Source organism: Poecilia latipinna, unplaced genomic scaffold (genome assembly GCF_001443285.1).
Source record: "Poecilia latipinna isolate Pla-1442-1.1 unplaced genomic scaffold, P_latipinna-1.0 Scaffold393, whole genome shotgun sequence".
NCBI classification, from domain to species: domain Eukaryota; kingdom Metazoa; phylum Chordata; class Actinopteri; order Cyprinodontiformes; family Poeciliidae; genus Poecilia; species Poecilia latipinna.
The window spans coordinates 119778-129628 of NW_015113009.1; the positions used below are offsets into that span (position 1 = coordinate 119778).

At 37.5% G+C, this 9851-nt stretch overlaps 1 protein-coding gene across 2 annotated transcripts in view; it reads right to left on the reverse strand.

Annotated features, from left to right (window-relative positions):
- kcnh3 (potassium voltage-gated channel, subfamily H (eag-related), member 3) overlaps window positions 1-9552 on the reverse strand; it is an 87897-nt gene extending 78345 nt beyond the window's left edge. For both annotated transcript variants that reach the window (XM_015037104.1, XM_015037103.1), the window contains exons 1-2: window positions 9310-9552; window positions 3037-3171 (exon numbers count right to left, since the gene is read on the reverse strand). In XM_015037104.1, the coding sequence (XP_014892590.1) occupies window positions 3037-3171; window positions 9310-9439 (265 nt within the window). In that variant the 5' untranslated portion in view covers window positions 9440-9552. The remainder of the gene's footprint in view (window positions 1-3036; window positions 3172-9309) is intronic.
- Window positions 9553-9851: the final 299 nt, after the last annotated feature.

Below are 9851 nucleotides of genomic sequence, written 5' to 3' on the forward strand. Positions count from 1 at the left end.
ATATATATATATATATATATATATATATATATATATATATATATATATATATATATATATATATATAAGAAGAGATTGGAGATATATAAGAAAGAGATTGGAATCCAATATATTTTAAAATCTTTTTTTTATTTCAATTGGTATTGTAAAACACAAATTAAAAATAATGGAGATAGAACATAGAAATAGTCCTTAGAGGAGAAATTCAGGAAAATGTTATTTCTGATGCTCATCTTTCTGATTGGCTGCCATAAAGCTGCTCTGGGGGAGCAGCTTCAGGAATTTGAAGCTGCTCCCCCAGCTAGCACAGCTAGCATAGCTGACAAGCGGGAAATGGAAAAGTTTGTGACACAAAACTTTTCAGCGGCCCTGATGTGGACGACACTGCTACAAAAAAACCCCCCTAAACTGTAGAGATTAAATAAAATTTGATGGGATTAATGTCAAAATATTACACATTTTTTCTTTTCAAAAGAGGGGATGGTGGTGGAAAATGTCATCTGGTAAAAGATTCAAAATCAGATTAATAAAGTCGTAATATGTTACCCGATAAAATTTTCCACCACAGAACTTGTTGCTGAGTAAAACCAGAAGCTATGAGGTGTTTAGCGTTTCTGCTAAACGAATGTAATAGTTACTGGATATAGAAAATAAAAGTGGCATGGCGTAGAACCATTGATTCAGACATCTTCGCTCTCAGATGTTCCTGAAGGAAAAGTGAAACCCTTCGCAGCCTCACCCACATGAGGATGCAGAGCAGACAGAGTCATTAAGTTCGGAGCAGATAAACTTCACCGTATAAGAAGCTGCTCATAAAACGCCTCATTTGCAGAATTCACAGCAACAACAACAACAACAAATTCAAGTACGGGACTTTCAAGCCGAGGACGGGTTCCTCTCTGCTCCTAATTAACTCACATAATTCTCCACAGTAATTTAAAACATGGCTCCCCTCCTCAGTCAGCGTCAGGATTATCGCATTTCAGGACGAGGAAGCTGTGCGTAATCCTCGTCTGAATGTTTACAGTGCAGCATGCGCATTTCATTTAGGGAAGCCATTTGCATTCATCAAACGTTCAAATTGACAGAGTCGCCTGTTCAGTCAGGGTGAGACGTACAGTGGGGAGAAGACTGATTAAAACTATTAATGGATGGTTAATTGTTGTTTGCTTACTTTCATAATAACCTGAGAGCTGAAGGGCAAAGTGTTTCATGCTGCAGATTCCCTCCATGTGGATAGAAAATTGTTATCGCACATCTGAGCTTACAGAGGCGGATTTACATTCTTCAGAATCCAAACGTAGCCGCCTTTCATCCTGGTTTCCTTCGTTTGTCCTTTCTGCGAGCTGGGCGGCTCTGTTTGGAACGTTTTATTCCTCTCTATAAATATTTTCATGATATATGCAGCCATGTTTATGGAAAGCTCATCCAGGAGGAAGTGATGGTTACGTTCTGTTGTGAAAGGATGATCATCACAGGTGTCGAACACTTAGCACATAATAATAATAAAAAAAAAAACTTTATGAACTTCAAAGAATAAAACGCAATGAAAATGACTACAGATGCACTTGCTGCACGGCGTTCAACGGCAACTGTAAAACTTTGATTTCCTGTAAGAGTGAGTCATAAAAACCACATTAATTACAACGACGGTTAGAATTACTCTGCTAATTAAGGGACTGCAGAACAAGATCCTAAACCGTCTCCCTGAACTGCTCATGTTCGTCTTTGCACATTTTCTCACATTAAACACACAAACTGTATTGTGTTTTATTGGGATAACATTATGTTATTGTTATTATGAAGAGGAAAGAACATGACCCACGTATCTGTAGATCCTGAGGTTTTTTCTACGTTATTCTCTGATCGTCCCTGATTGGCTGGCACACGTTTTACTCTGGAATTGCTTCTTCAAAACCTTCCACAATAACCACTCAATGCCTAATCAAAGCCTAAGGTGTGTCTTAAAATTCAAGGCATTTATTTAGTCATTTATTGTAACAGATCATCTTTAACACTAGCTGCCTTTCCGTAAAATTGAGCAAATTGAAATTGAGAGAATAAATTAGCTTAATGAAAACATAAACATATCTTTGCGTTCGGACAAAGTGTTGAGCTATTTTTTTATTTTTTATTTTTGCCATATCAAAATAGATGTAATGGACACACTTTTATCGCATCACACGAGTCACATGACCAACAGCCGGATGTTACAACTGGGAAAAACCATGAAGAAGAAGAAAACAGGAAGTGGAAGGAGGATGATGGTTTGTTTTTGTTTCCACCAAAAACGCCCGAGTAGGCGGGGCTTGTTGCTCCAACCCCTGAATGAGATGCCAACGTCTCCTCTGATTGGCTGATAGATGATGATGAGCGCCAGGACTATGACTAAACCATGGACTAAACTATGAACGTGTAGTGTGTAAGTGTTGACATCCTCCGCTGCCATCAGTTTTAATGACTTATCAATGGATACCAGCTGATGCAGTTTGCATTGCAGCATCATTTGGAGCCAGTGATCATTTTTGTACATTTCTGACAACAATTCCATGTTTGAGCCGCAAACATTAAAATCAAAACTATTGCCTCTGGCCTTATTATAAACGGCTGGTGTTTAGATTGCTGTGTGTGTTGTTAAAATGAAAACCAACAGAACATTAAAATGTATTCAGATCTATAATTTTTTTTTTTATAAATATGAAATTTCTATTTTATTTACCAAAATAAAAATAACATATTTTGGGGGAAAAAAAATTTGAATTTTTTTTATTTTATTTTATTTTAAATTGTAACATTTTCAAATATAAAAATAAATGTACTTTTTTTTTTCCAAAGTGAAGCAAAAATGTTTTATTTTGGAAACCTTCCAAAATAACTCCTGGCATTCTTCCATGTGGTCTCTCTGATTCCATGAGATAAAGATTGTTTGTAAGGCCTGCGTCTCAGATGACGAGTCAAAGTTAAACCCTGAGTCTCTAGAGTGCAAGTCAGAGCCAGTCTGAGGTTATTTATGGACATGTGATGCTTTTCACTCACCGGTTTCAGGCCCCTGCTCTGGATCCTGCTCCATCTTCTTGTCGGTTATGTCTTTGTGGGACACGAGGAACAGAACCACCTCTCCTTTCTCGTTCTTGATGGGCACGATGTCCAGCAGGCACCAGAACTTTGTACCTGGAAGGAGAACTCACAGTGAGGGGATGCACAGAAATGCTGGCGGGCTAATTAACGTCGCGCTGATCTCACCAAACTCTCCAGAATTCATCTTCTCTGTCTCTCATTAATCTACCGGTGAAATCTCCTGTCAAAATGATTGCCTTGAGACACTGCTGAATGTTATTATATGCCACTCATAATAATTTTTCAATTAGCGTCCCAAACGCCACATGACATCTCAGAATGAATAAAATAAATTTCATTGAATCAGAGACAACAGTTTCTCTTTTCTTCACCGTTATTCACATTCAACACTGCTTTGGAACATCACAAGAGTCTTTTAGCTTGCAGCTATTGTTTTTCTGGACCACTTCCCGCCCGCCCGTCCAAATTAAATTGAAATACATTTTTGAATTTCTCTTAACCGATAATCAGCTGATTTGAGATCCGCTCATTTCGCTTTAGAAATGTTCGGATTCCACGTGAAAAAGGAATTAAATCAGGATTTAACTAGAATGTTTAGTCTGAAAAATAAATACCACCTAAGTTGTTTTTGGTTTCTAGACAAAATATGCAGTTTTTGCTTATATTGTTCAAAATACGCAGAGCATCCTGTACAAGGACGCATGTGACGATTCCACGTCACTTAACTGAACATGAGTCAAAAATCATTCATGGCAAAATAAATCGAGTATCGAGATTTTTGGTAATTTTTTAAAAGCCGATATATTAAGGGACATAATTAAAATAATTCTGATGTTTTACTGGAATGTGCTTTAATTACTCTATCAGATTAAATGTGTTGTTCTGAATGCAATTAAAACATATATATATATATATATATATATATATATATATATATATATATATATATATATATATATATATATATATATATATATATATGTGTAGGTGAATTAGAAATGTTATGCATTATGCTGAATAAACTACTAAAATTGACATTACATTTTCACCAGGAGAAAAGCTCTGCTTCCTTTTCATAGCTTCACCTGCAGCCCACCCGCTCCCCAAGGTGCATTGTGGGTAATGAGAAACCCAAAAACTGAAAACCAGGGAACATTTTGTCAGGTTAAAGGCATATGAGGGGGGAGGGAGGCAAACAGCTTTTGTCTTCCAGGATGGGGCTCTAGGCTCCCGCTACCTGGGCAGCGGCTCCAAGGATAATTTAAATCTTATCCTGGCAGGTGTTTATGCAGGTCTTAGCCTGGTAGATAAGGACATTTGTATTCAGAAAGAAGACAAAGCTGTCAGAAAGGTGCCAGAATACAAAATTACAAGAGAAAAAGAGAGGCAAAACGTAGGGTTTTCAGCTTATTCAGCTAAATTTGATCCAGTATGAGTGGAGACATTCAATCTGAACCGGCCAGAAGAGTGGGAGCTTATCTCAGATGTGAACAAGTTTTTCTCTTTAAGCACACTTCATCCACATTAGAGAACAGTAGCTCTGTTATCTCTAGGTGATTTGTATCTTGTCTCATATTTTTAGTTGCAGAAACAAAGAAAACTCTTTAAATTATTTATATTTTGTCACATTAAACCCACAGAGTTGTATTTTATTGGGATTTTGTTCCATAGACCAATGCGAAGTAAGAAATGGTAAAGTTAATGAAAACGCTGCATGGTTTTCACAATTTCTTTATGAATGAGAATCAGAAAAGGGTGGCTGTACATAATCAAACTCAATGAAAGTAAATGAAAAACAAATAAATGTCTTTTATAACCGTATATGTTCTGTGAACGCTTCAGAGGTTTGCAACAATGAAGAGCGAGGAACACAGCTGAAGTATAAAGCAGAGTTAAGATTATAAAACATCATATCAATTATATCATTATGTCAGTTAGCGAGAATTGATAAACAGATGAATTAAGCCAAATGCAGGGTAATTGTAAAAAAAAAAAAAAAAAAAAAACTATTAGAGGTGCCAAAAGACATGGAGAACAGATTGAGCAGTGTCAATGTGACCTTTTAAAGGTCCAGAAATAAAGCCAATTCAGAACGTATGGCAAGACCTTTTAAAGAAGTATGATTTTTATGAATCTATCCAAGGCTCACAAAGAATGTGCAAAACCTCTGTGTCTATATGTGCAAAGCCAGTAGCAATGAACCCCAAGATGGATGCAGCTGTAGCTGAAAGTGGCTCAAGAAAGTGTCAAATCTGAGAAGTCCTGAAACGCCCCCCCTCCCAAAAAAAAACAAAAAAACGCTGCATGCCACACATTTCAGACTTTTATTAAACATTTGAAATCCTTGGATCATTTCAATTTCACCTCACAATTAAGCTCTACTTTGTGTGCTCCTTCACTAAGATTCCCACATTCAGGTCATTTTGCAGCGTCGTTTTAAAGTGTGATGTCGCCTCGGAGCCCAATGGAGACCTTGGTGGTGCGTAAGAGATGGCAGTGAACATATTAATGTGGACTGATTTCCCCGGACATCACGTTCCCCGAGCGATTCCTTGTGGGTGAACAGGATGATTTTAATCACTACAGAGAGTCGAAGGTATGATGAGACCATCATCATCCTTCAGATGGATGAAAAGCTGCATTCCAGGACTGAAATCTCTGGTTTTCTTCTGAGAAGTGTAAAGATTGTGGTTCGGGGTTTTTCCAAGCGTTTTCTGTCCACTGCCGTATCCCACAGCAGCAGCATTTCCGTTAAGCATAGAATTGCGTCAATTGAAATTACGCAAATAAATTTCCTTAAAGGAAACGCGACAACTTTGGAAAAAAAAACTCACATTTTTCTAGCAAAAAAAAAAAATTGTGCTGGGATGAGGAGGTTTTTGATTTATTTCACAAAACTAAACTGGAAAAACTTTTTTTTCTTACATCACACAAGTCATGTATGTTATTGTATGTTACCACTGGTGAAAACAGAGCTCTCACAGCATCACAGTTCAGAAAACGCTGTGTGTCATTCCGACATGTTGAATCCATAACTCGCCGACTACAATTTCCCCAGAATGCCGCACACCTGCTCACAAGTCGCGCCAACCCCTGAATAAGGTGCCGACGTCTCCTCTGATTGGCTCAATTAGCATGTCATGTATCTGTTTACATGACATTTACATGACTTATTGCACTAATAAGCTTACTCAAGTGTGATTTTAATTTCATTTCTTATTTAATGAAAATGCCGCAATTGCAAAATTTTCTTTCCAACATCAAGGGGAACATTGACAAAATTTTACGACTTCCATTGGGGAACATGGCAACCACATTAATTGAGAAGAAAACCTGCAGGGAGATAAAAAAAAATCTCCTCGGCTTGTGTTGGCACTGGCAGTTAGCCAGGAGGCTGCTAGGAGCAATGAGAAAACTCCTGCTGGTTTATCTGACCTGTAGGAGGAAAACAGTTGAATTTGGCTTAAGGCCTTTCACAGATCAAAGGTCAGGCATCAAAGCGACGAATCATCATTCGTCAAAAGCAACATAGTTGCCAGTCATCGAGTGGAGAAACAGACGTTTTCTACAGAATTGAAACGATTTCATGAGGGTGTGTCTGTGTGTGTGTGTGTGTGTGTGTGTGTGTGTGTGTGGCCCTCAGAGCTATTTAACTACATTCACACTCTAAATGAGGCAGGACGTCATTTTTCATTTTCTGTTTCCCCAAATCACAATCTGCTCTCTGGTTTCTGGTGTCATTATTTATATATGTCTGAGTTGCAATATCACATTAGTTTTACATCTACCAATTAGTTTCCTTAAATGTTAGAAGTTATGATTTTAAAACATAAAAAGAAAAAATATATATCTCACTTGATAATGATTAGGGTTGCTCTCCTGGAATTCCCTTTTGTAGATTTTATTTTCAATAAATTTACACTTCTGAAAGGGGAAGTGAACAGTTTGAACATGATTTGGATTCTGCACATGAACACATCTCTCACTAATAACTCGGGGCTAGTTGCAAAGAGCAGATTTCTCAGAAGGAGCGAGTGGAGGAGAATCCCTAAAAATAGAGTCCTTGGTAAAGGAACAGCTTCAAACTCCACATGCTTCTTCTGTGGAGATATTTTCATTTTGGCCAAGAAATAAATTACAATATCATGTACAAACAGGAAAACAAAATGAAATCGCTTGTCCTTCTGCTTTTTATCTACTGATACTCTTATTCCATTTAACTGCATACCCTCTGATTTACTCTGATTAGCACAGCTTTTGCCTTTTTGTTCTTGTTAACCAGGTTTTTTTGTAAACAGCTCAAGTTCAACGTGGTACAATCTTTGCAAAATCCTAAAAGTAGAAACACCAAATTCAAAATATTTGAGCTAAAGTTGCTAATAATCCAAGCGAAAACAGAATTCCCGTATTTCCTGCAGACTGCCTCGGACAGAAAACATTTTATTCAGTGAGCTGTTTAGATGTGGAGTATGCTGTTACATCACAGGGCTCAAAGCTGTCACTTCTCGTCTCCCCGTCCGTATCTTCACCAAATATAAAACTACTCTGGAAGTGGGAGAGCCCGTAGTAATTAGTCCTTGATTGGCTTTGTCATTAAAAGCAAATTCCCATCAGAAAATCGATAAAGTAGCTATGCTATATTGACTTTTTGTTGCTTTTAATAATTCATTTGAACTGTTTCTTTCTTTATCAGGAGTGCTGTGATTATACAACACAAAAGTGGAAGATTTTAAGAAAGGGTTTCACATGTGAAACTCATGAAAAACATGTTTTTACATGTGCATCACATAAAACGTGTGTGACATGTTGTATGTGTGATAAACATGCGGAAACACGTGATACACATAGAAAACGTGCATCGAATTTTGTCTCACATGTTAAAATATGTGAGACAGTAAGATATGACACACATGTGGAACATGGATCGCATGTGATAGACATGTGTCCCATGTGACACTTAAAATATGTGTATCCCCATTTGTCTTTGTTTTTATTCAGCTGAGTTTTTACCTTTTAACTTCCACGCTTTCTCAAAGTGGATTAACCAGAAGATTTTTTTTCTTCTCTATTTCTTTCACAAGTCTCATTCCACTCAATCATTTTAGATTTCCCCCTGTTTTTCTTTGGATTGATGTTTTTTTTTTTTTAGGATAAATTAAATCATTTGTAGTTTCTTGAAGCCAACTCAACTCCTACCCTTCTCTCTGTCTGGCTGCACAACAGGCGACGTTAGTAAAAAGGCAGAAAAATCATGTCACATTTTTAGTATCATGACTTGGAGTGATGCAACGCTTGCTCTCACGTTCTGCTGCAACAACGAATCTGACAACGTTTACAACAACCTCAGCAGAGTCTGCATAACTGATTCGACCCTGCGGCTGATTCTCTGCAACACGCAGGCTTTGTCCAGTAAAAGTGGCTTCTTAGTGGAGACAACCGGCCAGCTAACCATTCCAGCTTGCACATGGAAATGCATCTTCCTACACGGCTACAAAAACGGGATTGTTTTTGTCTTATGGACCAAACAGCAGCTCAGGGACAGCATGTCTCAGTGCTTTGCTGTAGTTTCCATTCCCTGGAACTTTTTTTTTTTTTTTTGCATTTTGTGATATTACAGCTACAAAGTCAATTTTCTTGGATTTAATGTGTCTTTCTTGGATGGAGCAAGTAAGGGTATCATATCGGCCGATATCAATAATTATTGTCAGTTTTTTGTTTTGAATATCGGAAATACTGCCAAAATACTGATGACATCTTCAAATCTTCAAATAGAATTTTTTGTCTGTTTTTATTTGCAAAACAAGGTCAGTCAGATTTTCAATATTACTTAATGTTAAAAAGTACTTATAGGAGAAAATATTGAAAAAACCCCTGAAAAATTTAGTCTCAAAAAAAAAAAAAAATTACTTTTGCAACTCAGAAAATGTCTTATTTTTTCTGAACAATTTCTGAGATAAATCTCAAAATTTCTGTTTTTTGGTGGAAATTTACTTCTCCTTTTTATTTTAATTTGTATTTTTTTTAATCTACAATGGCAATAATAAATCCTAATAAAATACAATAAAACTTCTTATATTGCGACAAAATGCGAGAAAGTTGAAGTGTTATGAATACTCAGGAAAAGCAAAGAACTGACGTGATCATAAACACGTCCAGGATAAACAGAAGGAGCTGAAGTGACTCTCAGTGTTTCTGCTGACGGATCCAGAACTCTGCAGGTTCTGGTCTCACCTTCCTTCTTGTAGAACACCAGCTCCGTTTTGAACTCCCTCCTGTCGTCCAGTGCTCCTTGGATCTGGGCCGTGGAGCGGTCGCTGGTTTCCGGGCCGTACAGGAAGTGACAGGCGCAGCTCTTCTGCATGAGCTCGGCGCGGGCGTAACCCGTGAGCTCGCAGAAGCCGTCGGAGCAGTAGACGATGGGGTACAGGGACTGGACCTGGGCGTTCCCCAGGACAAAGTTACTGTCTGTGGAGGACAGACAGGACAGCGGTCAGAACAGCCAGATTACACTCATAGAGAGTGTTGTGCAACACCATAAACATGGGATACCAATATGTCAAAGTTTTAATAAAATAAAGGTGATTAGGGGTTGGAGTTTAGTGGGAAGAAACTTTTCATTTCCTGTCTACAGTAACTAATATCCCATTTTTAAAAACCAAGTATGAGAACAAACACATTTAAGAACCTGCTGACTACTTAATGTCAATACACTCCTAACAATCAACTTATAAATGGTTTATTTTTTGATAATTTATCAAATATATATCCTGCAT